This window comes from Tachyglossus aculeatus, chromosome X1 (genome assembly GCF_015852505.1).
Source record: "Tachyglossus aculeatus isolate mTacAcu1 chromosome X1, mTacAcu1.pri, whole genome shotgun sequence".
Taxonomy (NCBI): domain Eukaryota; kingdom Metazoa; phylum Chordata; class Mammalia; order Monotremata; family Tachyglossidae; genus Tachyglossus; species Tachyglossus aculeatus.
In genome coordinates, this window is record NC_052101.1 from 15,023,618 (window position 1) to 15,037,698 (window position 14,081).

General features: G+C 42.8%; 1 protein-coding gene across 3 annotated transcripts in view; it reads right to left on the reverse strand.

The window, feature by feature from the left end:
- Positions 1-14,081, reverse strand: part of FEZ2 (fasciculation and elongation protein zeta 2) — a 39,803-nt gene that overhangs the window by 13,224 nt on the left and 12,498 nt on the right. For all 3 annotated transcript variants that reach the window (XM_038772593.1, XM_038772591.1, XM_038772592.1), the window contains exons 3-5: positions 13,312-13,428; positions 10,020-10,161; positions 9,139-9,407 (exon numbers count right to left, since the gene is read on the reverse strand). In XM_038772593.1, the coding sequence (XP_038628521.1) occupies positions 9,139-9,407; positions 10,020-10,161; positions 13,312-13,428 (528 nt within the window). The remainder of the gene's footprint in view (positions 1-9,138; positions 9,408-10,019; positions 10,162-13,311; positions 13,429-14,081) is intronic.

Here is a 14,081-nt window from a genome sequence, read left to right on the forward strand (position 1 = left end):
CAGAAAAAAAATCAAAAACTTGGAAGTGCATTACCCATGGGAATTTAAGCTTCAGGTAAAAACTAGAAAAACAATTATCCTTCAATGCAAAGATGGCACTGAGGTCAGTGAGACTACACCTATCAAGCAATCATATTTATTGAGCGCCTACCATGTGCACTGTACTAAATGCTTTGGGAGAGTACAATATAAATACACACGTTTCCTGCCCACGATGAGCTCACAGTATATAGGGTCCTATGGGTGGGAGGGTCTGAGAGAATTTCTTGCATACTTTGTCCGGGAAAGCCAAGTACGGCAGTGCACCTTTTCTAGAAAGTCTTTAGGCACTTGGGAGTGTATTTTGCTTGGTATGGTGCTCAGCTCACAGTAAGCCTTCAATAAATACCACTGATGATGATGGTGACAATGAAGATGCTCAAGTCTCAATGGTTTGAAGGAAAAAGGCAGATCCTACAGCCCACAGGACTTATGCTTGAGTTGGCTTTACAACAGTGGTGATGGTTTACCTGAGTTATCCACACTCCCATACAACCGCAGAAAGAACAGACAGAGTCTGTGGCAACTGTCTCTAAGACCTCAACGCCTCTCAGGGTCGCACCTGGAGAGTTTCCAGTACGCCACCAGTCTCGACTATGGGAGGGGGAGTCAAAAAGAGGCATATCCATTCTATTCCTAGCTTGGGCAGTGGCTAGCGAGTGGAAGGCAATCTACTCCAAGTCAAAACTCCTTTGTGTTGGGCAGCAGCAGCAAGGGAGAGAGTCGAAGGCGGAGACTCAAGTTTACTGCGTGGAAGGAGACAATGGTAAACCTCCGCTTTTTTACCGAAAGAGTCTATGGATACACCACTGGAATGATTGCAGATGGAGATGGGACGTCCTGGGAGAGACGTGTCCGTGGTGTCGCTATGGGTCGAAGACAACTCCACAGCATAAGACCTCAACAACAGCACAAACCATGGAGAAGTAGCGTGGCCTAGTGGAAAGAGCTCGGGCTTGGGAGTCAGAGAACCTGGGTTCCCATCCCAACTCTGCCATTCATCTACCTCAGGAAGGTCGCATAACTTCTCTGTGCCTCAGTTACCTTGCCTATAAAATGGGGATTAAGACTGTGGGCCCCATGAGGGGCATGGACTTTGCCCCACCTGATTACCTTGTACCTACCCCAACGCTCAGTACAGTGCCTTGTAATAATAATAATAATGATGGCATTTATTAAGCTCTTATTATGTGCAAAGCACTGTTCTAAGCACTGGGGAAGATACAAGGTGATCAGGTTGTCCCACGGGGGGCTCACAGTCTTAACCCCCATTTTACAGATGAGGGAACTGAGGCACAGAGAAGTGAAGGGACTTGCCCAAAGTCACACAGCTGACAATTGCCAGAGCCGGAATTTGAACCCATTACCTCTGACTCCAAAGCCCGTGCTCTTTCCACTGAGCCACGCTGCTTCACTTGTACATAGTAAGTGATTAACTACTACGAAAAAATACCACTGAAAAAAATTGCTCAGCCATCATGTAAGCCGCTCCAAAATGGGGTCCATATGGATCCCATCCCCATGAGTCCTCCTTCATTAGGACATCAGTCAATCGTATTTATTGAGTGCTTACTGAGTGCAGAGCACTGTACTGAGCGCTGCGGAGAGTACAACACAACAATGTAATAGACACATGCCCTGCTGACAAAGAGGTTATAGTCTAAAGGATGTCTCGCTCGGTCTCATTCAGGGCTATGATATCAACTCCAGAGGTCAGTCCATGTGCTGAGTGTCCCCATATTCTGAGCAATGAATTCTCATCATTGTTCAGTGGTTCGGTCCAAGGGGCTGCCTTCTGCAAGTGACTCTTGAGGGTCCTGAAGGAGCGGAGTGTTAAAAGCCCATGCCAGACAGAAAGCCCGATGTTTTCCACTATTTTGAACTGGTCCCTGCCTGGGTAGGCTCATATCTCCGACTGGAAAAAGACTGATGCTTGCATGCATTCATTCGATCGTATTTACTGAGCGCTTACTGTGTGCAGAGCACTGCATGAGGTTGGGCTTTACCCTACTTGGCAAGAGATGGGGATGGGCTTCAACCAATCAATCGGATTTATTGAGCACTTACTAGGTGCAGAGCACTGTACTAAGTACTTGGAAGAGTACGACAGAATTAGCAGATACGTGACCTGCCGACAATGAGCTTTCAGTCGAGAGGGAGAGGCGGACATTAATATGAATAAATAATTTCTAATATATTATTTAGAGATATGAACATAAACGCTGTGGGGTTAGGGGTGGGGTGGCGATCTGGGACCTTTGGACACTTGTTAGAAATGCATGAACAAGCCAGGGAAAGGAGCACTTAATCGGAGGAGGCCTCTTGGAGAAGATGTGACTTTAATAATGCTTTGAAGGTGGAGAGGGTAGTGATCTGGCATACATGGAGGGGGAGGGAGTTCCAGGCTAAGGGGAGGATGGGGGAAAGGGGTCGGCGGTGAGATAGACGAGATGGGGGCACAGTGAGTAAGCTGGCACTAGAGGAGTATGGAGTGAGCTGATTGAGTGCTTTAAAGCCAATGGCAAGAAGTGGTCTAAGGGAAGCAAGGTGGCTTAATGGAAACCACAGACCTGGGTTCTAATCCTGACTCTACGTCTTCCTTGCTGCCTGCTGTGTGGCCCTGGGCAAGTCACTTCAATTTTCTGGGCCTCAGTTTCTTCATCTGAAAAATGGGGATTCAATATGTGTTCTAGATGTAAGCCTGTTGTGTCTACCAACTCCGTTACACTGTACTCTCCCAAGTGCTCAGTACAATGCTCCGCACACAGTAAGCATTCAATTGATATGTTTGTTATCTCTCCTACTTAGACTATGAGCTCCATGTGGGATAGGGACTGTGTCCAACTTATCTGGAATCTACCCCAGCACTTAGTACAGTGCTTAGAACACAGTAAGCATTTAAAACACCAAAATTATTGTTTCTATTCCTCTAAGATAATCATATTTTGTTTAGAGACATCACTGCAGACATTGAAAGGTGTGGGGTGGGCTGGTGAAAATCAGGGGGAGCTTTAAGATTCTGCAAACCTATCCATTACTTCCACATTTGTGTTTCCATGGAAATCTATAAAATGTATGCGACACACTATACTTTGTTGCACCCTATGAAACGAATTTGGGAAAAGCCTCTATTTAGCAGTAGGGAAATGATAAAGCATTGTTCAATTCTGATGTTTCCCCTCCCCATCACCAATAGAGCCAAAGCACTAACATTCTCACAGATGAGGCAAGCACTTATTTGTTGCTATGTGTTGGCGACATTAATCATCCTGGTGAACATGTACAATTGGCTATAAGTTATTTCCTTCTATATTGGGAATGTGTCCATAAAGTCACATCATCAGTCAAAGAAAGAATCTTTTCTCACACAAAGTCAGAAGAGACAGAGAGTAAAGAAAAAATGGAAAAATATTAGGAAGAATCTGGGAATCTGAACAGGTGACAAGAGGACAAGTCGAGCAGGATGAAGCAGTGTGGCCTAGTGGGAAGGACATGGGCCTGGGAATCAGAAGGACCTGGGGTATAATCCCGGCTCCGCCACTTTTCCGCGTGAGACCTCAGGAAAGTCACTTGACTTCTCTGAGCCTCAGTTACCTCATCAGTCAAATAGGGATTAAGACTGTGAGCCCAATTTGGGACATAGACTGTGTCCAATCTGATTAGCCTGTATCTACCCCAGTGCCTAGTACAGTGCCTGGCACACAGTAAGCGCTCAATAAATACGACTGAAGAATGAATGAACAAATACCATAAAAATAGAGGATTTTCCAAAGTCTCAAGTGTGCACATGTGTTCCAAATAGCCAAATACTCACACGAAGTACCCCACCCAACAATCTTCTAAATCTCTACTGGAGAACCATCTCAAAGAAACTTGGCATAAATCTCTCACCACGGTAATTTTTGCTCATAATAATTAATGCTGCTGTTTGTCCACAAACTAGTTGAAAAAACAATTACCAAATTCTCCATTTCAAAAAAACAAACCCCTAAATGATAATAAATTTCTGATGCTACCATTTTTCACATCCTTGCTAAAAGGGCTGGAAATAACCTACAGCAGAATAGCAGCATTTGCAGCTAATTTCAATAAACAGCCATAAAAAGATTACCATATTTACTCACGTAACTGCTCCCCTAATTTTTGCAACTCAAAAACAGATGAGGGGCTATTACTTGGGGAATTCAGTCTAGCAATAAGGAGGAAAAAAAGAGAAGAAAGAAAAAGGAGGAAAGGAGGGAAGAAAAATGAGGAAGGTAAGAGAGCAGTTGCAACTTCAGCTCTTACTTCTCTTGCACTGCGGCAAGGTGCTACAACACACTTTCAGTCGACCACAGTCACCCTTCTCACCTCCTCCTCCTACCCTGAAACTTGAATGTCTTCAGGAGTCTGTAACTGCAGGGTTATGTCCCAGATAATCAGATCAAGAGCAAACTCACCCTGCTCTACAATTCCACTAGGAATCCATCTTTCTGTTTCCACCAACACCCTCATCCTTCTCCCAATTTAGCACCAGACTGGACACCTTTCAAAAATATTCTGAAGCTCCAAACTGGAAAAAATCAGGACTCTAATCTGTCTGAGCAAAGCTTGTCATTCATTTACAGAGCCAAAGTCTCTCCTCTAGCCTCCTAAAGACGTAACTCTGCACGTAGTAAGTGCTCAATAAACACCATTAATGATGATGATGAAATTTAGCACCAGGTTGGGTAACTTTCAAAAATATTTTGAAGCTCCAAACTGGAAAAAATCAGGAATTTAATCTGTCTGATCAAAACTTGTCACTCACATTAAGAGTCAAAGCCCCACCTCTAGCCTCTGAAAGAGGTAACTCTGCACATAGTAAGCGCTCAGTAAATATCATTAATGATGATGATGAACAAAGGTAATCAGAACACAAATTAGAGAAGAGTATTTCAGAATTAAGCTAATGCAAGTTGAGGTAGTTGTTCAAACTTCAGCTAGCCGGTGACTTTTCAAGTATGTGAGGGAGGAGCCGATTATAAAAATATAGGTGCTCATAAAGGTTTGTTAAAAATAAATGCATATATATTTACACTGTGGCTGATGGGAGTGACCTGACATCCAGTCAGGACGCTTTAGTGACCCATGCCACAAAGGTGGGAATAATGGTGGAATGCAGATTGGATCTGCAAGGCTAAGAAAAACTACTGTGATCATCAGTACGTGTAGAAATGAACCTGAAAATAACGCTGAACAATTTGACAACTGGAGTGGAAAGGTCAATCTCGGTAACATTATCAATGTGACTTCTGGTTGTTACCTATGAATCACACTGCTGCATCAGTTTTGTACATGGACAGCATACATTATCAGTGTCACTAAGCACAGTGTTGAATATTGGCAACTGTCTTCAAAATAAGTGTATTTCTGTAATGCAGATGTGTCGAGATGAGAATAATTGGGAAGGTTGGAGACGGAACTCCAAAATCATTGCTTCTTACCAATATTGTTGGGGGCAGAGGTTAGGTCAGAAGTAAAGCGGAAAAATGATCTTCCAAATATTTATTTTTTTCCCCTTGCAGACTCGGCCTTCATTTCACCATTGTTCCTGCTGTGCCATATTAAAGCCACCCGAGTGGATATCAATGAGTCACTACCATCAAATATTTCATCAAAAGCCACCCAATTGGCTCTCCTGAATCAGGTTCTTACCCTGCCTTCCTTTTATCCCCAACAACAACCTGTCCCAGGGTCCTAATTATTTCATTCGGGCAATAAATCTCATGCCCAAGGAAGCGGTCTGTTTTACTTTTTGAGAATGCTTTTTGCTTCCCTACCATCACTCCTTGTACATGTCTTCTCTTTGCAAAATGTCATTATCTTCCTGGGAAAAAACAATTCCTCATCAGGTGCCAGCAAATCTCGCAAATTTGCTGATTAATTCTTTGTTCAACTAAATTAATTTAAGTTAGTCACCAAAATTGAACTTTTTTCCATTTTTAAGCTTGGTTCAGTACAAAGCAGAGTAGCCTAGTGTAAAGTAAATGGGTCTGGAGTCAGAGAATCTGGGTCCTAATCTTGGCTCTGCCACTTTCCTGCTGTATGACCTTGGGCAAGATGCTTATCTTTGCTATGCCTCCATTTCCTCACTGGCAAAATGGGGATTAAAATAAATACACGTTCTCCCTCCTACTTAGACTGTGAGCCCCTTGAGGGACAGGGACTGTGTCCAATCTGAATATCTTGCATCTATCCCGGTGCTTAGTACAGTGTTTGGCACATATCAATCAATCAGAGCACTGTACTATACACTTGGGAGAGTACGTAGTTGGCAGATATGCCCCCTCCCCACAGTGAGCTTACCTAGAGGGAGAAACAGACATTGGTATAAATAAGTAATTTACAGGTAATTTTGTAATCTATAAAGATATGTACATAAGTGAAGTTGTACTGTACTCTCTCAAGCGCTTAATACAGTGCTTTGCACACAGTAAGTGCTCAATAAATACGACTGAATGAATGAAAAAGCTGGAGGGCAAAGGTGTCCAACTGTCTCTACTACCACCCATTCTTTCACACAGTCAGATCCCATAAAAGCTGTAATGTGCACACTTCTTGAATGTGTCTGCTGTTATATTGTACTCTCCCAAGCCCTTGGTACAGTGCTCTGCACACAGTAAGCGCTCAATAAGTATGACTGAATGAATGAATAAAGGAATCAGCACAATCAAATGGTGATGTAGGAAAGAGGCAAGCTGAGCACAGTGTCTCACGATCCCCTTCTTCAAATTTCTTGACTTTCTCGGGGGATTCGCTTGGTCCACTTTCCATATCTGCTCTTCTGCAAAGAAAAATCCACTGTCCTAGACGCCACCTTGCATGCAGACCAATAATAGCGCAGTAACCATGTTAGGATAATGTGATACTTTTGTTTGGATTAACATCACAGTAACAACAGTCCAGTAACCTAAGAATTACATCCAGTCTCCGGGACTCGCCCATGGTTTGATTAGAGGGATGCGTTCATGCAATAGCTTCTTTATTTTAACCTTTAGGAAAAAAAATCAGGCTTCTACCAGAGAGGTTTTACATACAAGCGCCCTCCGCTAAGTTTTTTAGTCATTTGAACAACTGAACTTGGTTTTTGCTCCTCATCTCTACGAGCAATACGTAACATATTGAACTGAAAGAAAGATTCATGTTAGGATAGTGTCACCTCACCCAACTATTTGGCTCTTAAAATAGAAATGCAGTTTCTGCACATACAGCTGACAACGTTACTATGAGCTTTTCAGTATCAAATGAAAAGCCGAACAGTGAGGTGACAGATTTGATCTCAGGTCCAAGAGCATAGAAAAGGGATGCTAAGAACAATCATAAGTGAAAATATGGTTCCAGATGAGCATAATGAGCACCCACTTCCTCCTGGCCAGAGCGAGATTGTCGATTAATAGCTTTGAGAAGGAGGGAAAGTACAGTTCAGGAAAACAGATCTGAACATCTTGGACGTTACCTTTGCCAACGATTCTCAGTTTTTACTCTGTTACAAGCAGTAGACTGATTACTTCAAGGAACTACTTTTACAGACTGTCCCTTATTTTGATATCATCTGAACAAACCTATTACACAGGAAAAATGAAAACATACCAGTTTTTGATAGTTCTCTTCCTGATACTCTCTTTTTTGTTACCCTCCCCCAGCCTCCTCTCACTCGTTTAAATTCACGTCGCGGTTTTGACTGCTTGGTCATTCAGTGGAAGAAGAGTCGATCAACAGTATTTACTGAGCACTTACTGTGTGATGCAGAGGACTTAGCACTTGGGCAAGTGCAACGAAGAGACAGAGTCCCTGCCTTCAAGAAGTTTACTTTCTAACAGAGGAGTCTGATAGACACAAGCCATTCACGAAACACTATTTTGGCCCTTAGCAAAAGTACGAAGCAGCATGGCCAGTGGATAGAGGATGGACCTGGGAATCAGAAGGCCGGGGGTTTTAATCCCGGCTCTGTCGCTTGCCTACTGTGTGACCTTGGGCAAGTCACTTCAATTCTCTGTGCCTCTAGCTTCCTTAACTGCAAAATAGGGATTCTATACCATGGCTACTTAGACCACGAGCCCTGTGTGAGACATGAACTGTGTCCAACCTAACTTGCAAAGCGTAAAACAGTGCTTAATACATAGTAAGCACTTAAATACCCCAAAGAAAGAAAAAGAAAGAAAGAGGGAGGGAGCAGTGGTATACTGCAGCCTACCAGCACAATGGCAAAATAAACAACATGGCATATGTTACCTATCATTATTACTATGGTATTTGTTAATCGCTACATACTAAATGCTGTTTTAAGAACCGCAGCAGACACGGGACAATCAGTTCGGACACAGTCCCCATCAAACAGTTTAAGTACATGGCTCAGTGGAAAGAGCATGGGCTTTGAAGTCAGAGGTCACGGGTTCAATCCTTGGCTCTGCCAATTGTCAGCTGTGTGACTTTGGGCAAGTCACTTAACTTCTCTGTGCCTCAGTTACCTCATCTGTAAAATGGGGATTAAGACTGTGAGCCCCCTGTGGGACAACCTGATCACCTTGTAACCTCACCGGCACTTAGAACAGTGCTTTGCAGACAGTAAGCACTTAATAAATGCCATTATTATTATTATTAAGTAGCTTCTCACTTCGAGCAGCACCAAAACAGAAACCACAGTGGCACTGAACTCCAGTGCAGCTCCAGGTCCTGTGTGGAAACGAAACTTCCCTCTGAAGATCTGTTTCTGTGTCAAAACATCACGGTAATGATAATAATTGTGTCATTTGTTAAGCGCTTACTATTTGCTGGGCACTGTGCTAAATGTTAGGGTAGATACCAGGTAATCAGCTTGGACACTGTCCCTGTCCCAAGTAGGGCTCACAGTCTTAATCCCCATTTTCCAGATGAGGGAAATGAGGCCCAGAGAAGTGAAGTGACTTGCCCAAGGTCACAAAGCAGACAAGTGGCAGAGTCAGGATTAGACCCCAGGGCCTTCTGACTCCCGGGCCAGGGCTCTAAGGGCTAAGCCACGATCACGATTGCTTCTTAGCCAAAGAGTATTATTAATTCAGTATCCCTCTGGATCTCAGCAAGAGAAAACATCTCTCTTACCGTTCCAGGCACGTGGCTTCTATCACTCTTGCCATTCTGGGGACTGCCATTTTTCAGCTTCTTTTTCTTCTTGGCCATCTCCTTATGCTCCTTCTGTTTGTTCTGAACGTCGATGAGAATAGAAATGAAGCTGTTTTTCACTTCTTTTTCAAACTCTAACTCATCCCGTAAGGCCAACTGCTGCACCAGCTCTTCAGAGTAATCTTTGATGGCAGTTTCAATTTCTTCCAGCAGTTCATTTAATTCACCAACAGAGAGCCTTTTTACCCCTGGAGCCGACCAAAGGGAAAGATTAGAAACAAGTCGTTTCGAAAGAACTACACAGTGTGTTTTCGGCCAGAGGGTGGAAAAAAAAAATGACAGCAACAGAAAACAATTATGCTAATTGTTAATGACTCAAATTCCTGGACAGCAGGGCTAAGTAGGGGTGGGTGAAATGGGCCACTTGCCCATGGGGGCATACAAGCAGGGATAAACAAAAAGAATTAATTGTAAGTCCAAAGCAACTGTTCTGAGAGTAAAAGCTGAACAAGAAAGAGTAATCAGTCAGTGGTGTTTACTTTGTGCTTATTGTGTGCACAGCACCATACTAAGTGCTTGGGAGAGTAGCGTGGCTCAGTGGAAAGAGCACAGGCTTTGGAGTCAGAGGTCATGGGTTCAAATCCCGGCTTCGCCAGATGGAAGAGATTATAAATTCCTCAAGACTGTACACTAACTGTGGGCAAGGAACCTATCTCCTAACTCTGCCATACTGTATTCTCCCAAGCACTTAAACAGTGCTCTGCACTCAGTAAGCACTCAAATACAATTGATAAATTAGCGGGGGCATTTAGATGCTTGGGCAAGAATGGGAAACATGAAATTTAAGTCACGTCTCTTACTCTCTTCATAGCTACTCGTGCTGAATCTCTTGAGGGTTTGGATTTCCTGGGAGAGCATGGACAGGCGATCTGACTGTGTGGGTGTCTCATCATCTTCTGGGTCTGGGGACTCCTGCATCATTTCTTCTATTTCTTCAATGACCTACAGAAAGAAAAACATTGTTCTTCATCACTGATGAACAAGACCGGTGCTTTCTAAAGCTATGGTTCTAAGAAGAAGGGAGGAGAGGAGCAATTAAAGTGTAACTCCAGGGCAACCTCGTGTATCAGGCGTATCAAGAGAATTTCAAAGAATGAGCCAGGCAGACACTGGAACTGTGATAGCTCATTACTGCAGCAACAAGAGGGCAAAAGTCGCTTGGGAAATTCCTCCTAGGCAGGAAAAGGATCCTGTAGGAATGGGAAATGGGAATCAGAAGGACCTGGGTTCTAGTTCCAGCTCAACCACTTGTCTTGGCAAGTCACTTCACTTCTCTGTGCCTCAGTTACCTCATCTGTAAAATGGGGATTAAGACTGGGAGCCCCTCATGGGACAGGGACTGTGTCCAAACTGATTATCTTGTACCTACCCCAGTGCTTAGAACGCTGCATAGTACATAGTAAGTGCTTAACAAATACCATTTTAAAAGGTGGGGGGATTATTTGGAAAGTAATTCACTTAAGGAGAAAAACCAATACAAACATGAAATGTGGAATTACCGAGCAGAAGCAATTAGGACGTGACCAGGATTCAGCAATGTAAACTGCTAGACTGTAAACTCCTTGAGGACAGGGATCGTGTCTACCAATTCTACTGAACTCTCCCAAGCATTTAGTACAGTGCTCTACACACAGTAAATGCTTAATACTTAGAATTGATTGGAGATGGTCGCTACCAAAGCAAGCATGATTCTGGTCACATGGTGGTACCATTATTTGCTGAAGATGAGAGATGCACAACCTAAAAAAGCATGGGAAGCAGCTTGGCCTCGTGGAAAGAGCACGGGCCTGGGAATCAGAAGGACATAGGTTCTAGTTCCGACTCTGCCCCTTCTCTGCTGTGTGACCTCGGTCAAGTCGCTTCACTTCTCTGTGCTTCAGCTACCTCATCTGTAAAATGGGGATTAAGACGGCTCACAATCTAACCTGTATCTATCCCAGCATTTAACACACTGCCTGGCACACAGCAAGTGCTTAATGAACACCATAAAAAATACGGAAAAAGTTAGAGAGTGCTCAAAAGGCAACCACAAAGATAATGAAAGGGTCAAAAAACTAGGATTTAATGTGCAAACATTAAAGACCCAGTGATTATTAAAATAGAGAAAAAGGGGTGGAAAAGATCATTCTTTAAGAGTCGTTAAAAATGATAAAAAGGACAAAGTGAGAAAAAATTGCCGTATAATTACAACATATTGCATTAGAAATACCATATTTTAAGTGTTACAGAATGCAAGCTAGTTTGGAAAGGAAAAGATTTTTCTTTTGAAGTCTGGATGCATTGTAGGGGCAATCTCAGGATCAAATTGCTTTTGCCTTTTAAAATCTCCCCTTTCAACATTTTTTTCCTCCTTTTGCCCCTTCCTGTTAACATCTCCACTCTCCTCGACAGTAACTGGCTGCTGTCTTGAAAACGGTACTGTGAAATCATGAAATGTGGGGAACATTTACATCATTTTTTTCTCTGCTAAAAGTACACTTCATAATCCAATAAACGTATCGGCAAAACAGAACACTGAACACTTGGGAAATTGAGATCTGCTCTAGCAGGATTTAAAAAACAGTAAAAATCTTCTTCTGTCCAGGGTGACGGATGTAATCCAATCATTTAGATCTTCAAGTTCTCTTAAAAACCCATAATTTTATGACAGATCTCAGGACAGCTCTCCGGGTGGTGGTGAAGCATATTGCTTCTGCACTGCGATCTTCCTTTTCAGTGCATTGTATTGTTTCCTGGTGCAGTTTGATCACTGCAATTCTGAGCCCACTGCCACTGAAAGGGGAACGGACTGTAAACCGGCAGACAGAGAACTAGAGAGATTCCACCACAAGGCAGAGTGAAAACAAAAAGTCGTTCTCCCCAGGGAACTTTTCTTAATGAACAATGCGATGCTCCCTTTTCTACACTCCATAGCCACGAACATACCTATATCCCCTGGATTCTGGCACTTACATTTTCAAGCCCCTAGGTCAGATTTTGGTTCTAACAATTTTTTTATGGCATTTGCTAAGTGCTTCCTTCGTGCCAGACCCTGTTCCATATTGGGGCTCACAGTCTCAATCCCCATTTTACAGATAGGTAACTGAGGCAGAGGGAAGTGAAGTAATGGTGAATGATTGACGGTATTTGTTAAGCACTTACTATGTGCCCAGCACTGTTCTAGCTGGGGTAGATACAAGCTAATCCAGTTGGACACGGTCCATGTCCCCCATGGGGCTCACAGTCTTAATCCCCATTTGACAAATGAGGGGACTGAAGCCTAGAGAAGTGAAGTGACTTGCCTGAGGTCACACAGCAAACAAATGGCAGAACCGGGCCCAAAACCTAGGTCCTTCTGACACCCAGGGTCATGCTCTATCCATTAGGCCATGTTGCTTCTCCCACAGTGTTCGTGGGAAGAGTATGCAGAAAACCAGAGTTGCGTCTAGTTGGCTCAGATAGCAGGCGAAGTTGGCATTTTTCATCATCCCACAGAAATAATGTTCATTTCTTCCCAGGACAAAGAATCTGTATTTCTGACACATTCGACTGATTTGTTTCTGGGACTTGTAAACACCGACAGAAAAGGTGACTTAGAGGACTCTAGCGACTTTTGGCTGAGCCTAAATAGCCTCACTCTCTTGCAATTCTGTTATCATTCACAAGAACATTATAAAAATCGGAAAACATTTCATTCAGACTTTAAAATCCTGCAAAGATATGTTTTCAGATTTTAATTTGGACAATGAACATGCTTTTAAATGGCAATCAAGTTTCTAGAAGAAGCAAATGCTTAGGGAGTCAGAGGACCTGAGTTCTAATCCCAGCTCTGCCACACGCCTGCTGTTTGACCTTGGGCAAGTCACTTCTCTATGCCTCAGCTACCTCATCTGTAAAATGGGGATTAAAGCCTACTCCTTCTTAGAGTGTGAGCCCCATGTGGGATGGTGAACAGGGGCTGTGTCCAACCTGATTATCTTGTACCTACCCCTGCATTTAGAACAGTGCTTGGCACAAAGTAAGCGCTTACTAAATACCATAATTGTCATTATTTATTACTATAAGCTATTTTTTCAGCTGTTGCTCTTCCTATTATCAGTGAATACACTATACCTGATCTGCTGTGAAAAGTGGTTCATCGTTGATGCAGGAGACTATGATGGAATGCATATCCAGCTGTTCTCTCAACTCTTCATCATCTGATAGATCAAGGATTGAATTGTCATTTATCTAAAATAATAAAAACACACTGTGAAAGTCAGGAGAACCATACAACCCGATCCAAACAAAAACAGTCTGTCAAATTTATGACTACTGAAAACTGAAATGCCCCTTCAGTTATTACAGATAAAACTACCTCACTTTTTCATCTCAATTACCTCCTTAAGCTCTAGCTCGTCTTTTTAGGAGATTAAGGGACTGGTAGAAAGGAGACGTAGATTTAAAATAGTAACAAGAACCTAGTCCCTCTTTATTCCCATCTAGTGGAATCAAGAGCACTGTGATGATCTGAGAGGATACGTACTTAGATAACTGACAGCCTATTCCAGCCAAACTCAGTAACAAAAGATTGTCCCATAGAGGAAATATTTATAAAAAACAAAATAATCTTTCCCTCCTAGATTCACACGGGAGAATTGGCCATTCCCATTCCTGGCTTAGTGTACAAATAAAAAAGGCAAACCTTCATTCTTAGGTTTAAATGAAGGCTATCTAACTAGGAAACATCATCATCGTCTTCAATATGTATTGAGCGCTTTACTGGATGCGGAGTACTGAACTAAGCGCTTGGGAAAGTACAACAGAGGTGAAAGACACAATTAAATTCTGACCTCTATTCTGACTGGTTCCTCTACTGGATGCAGAAAGAGTAATTAATTAAT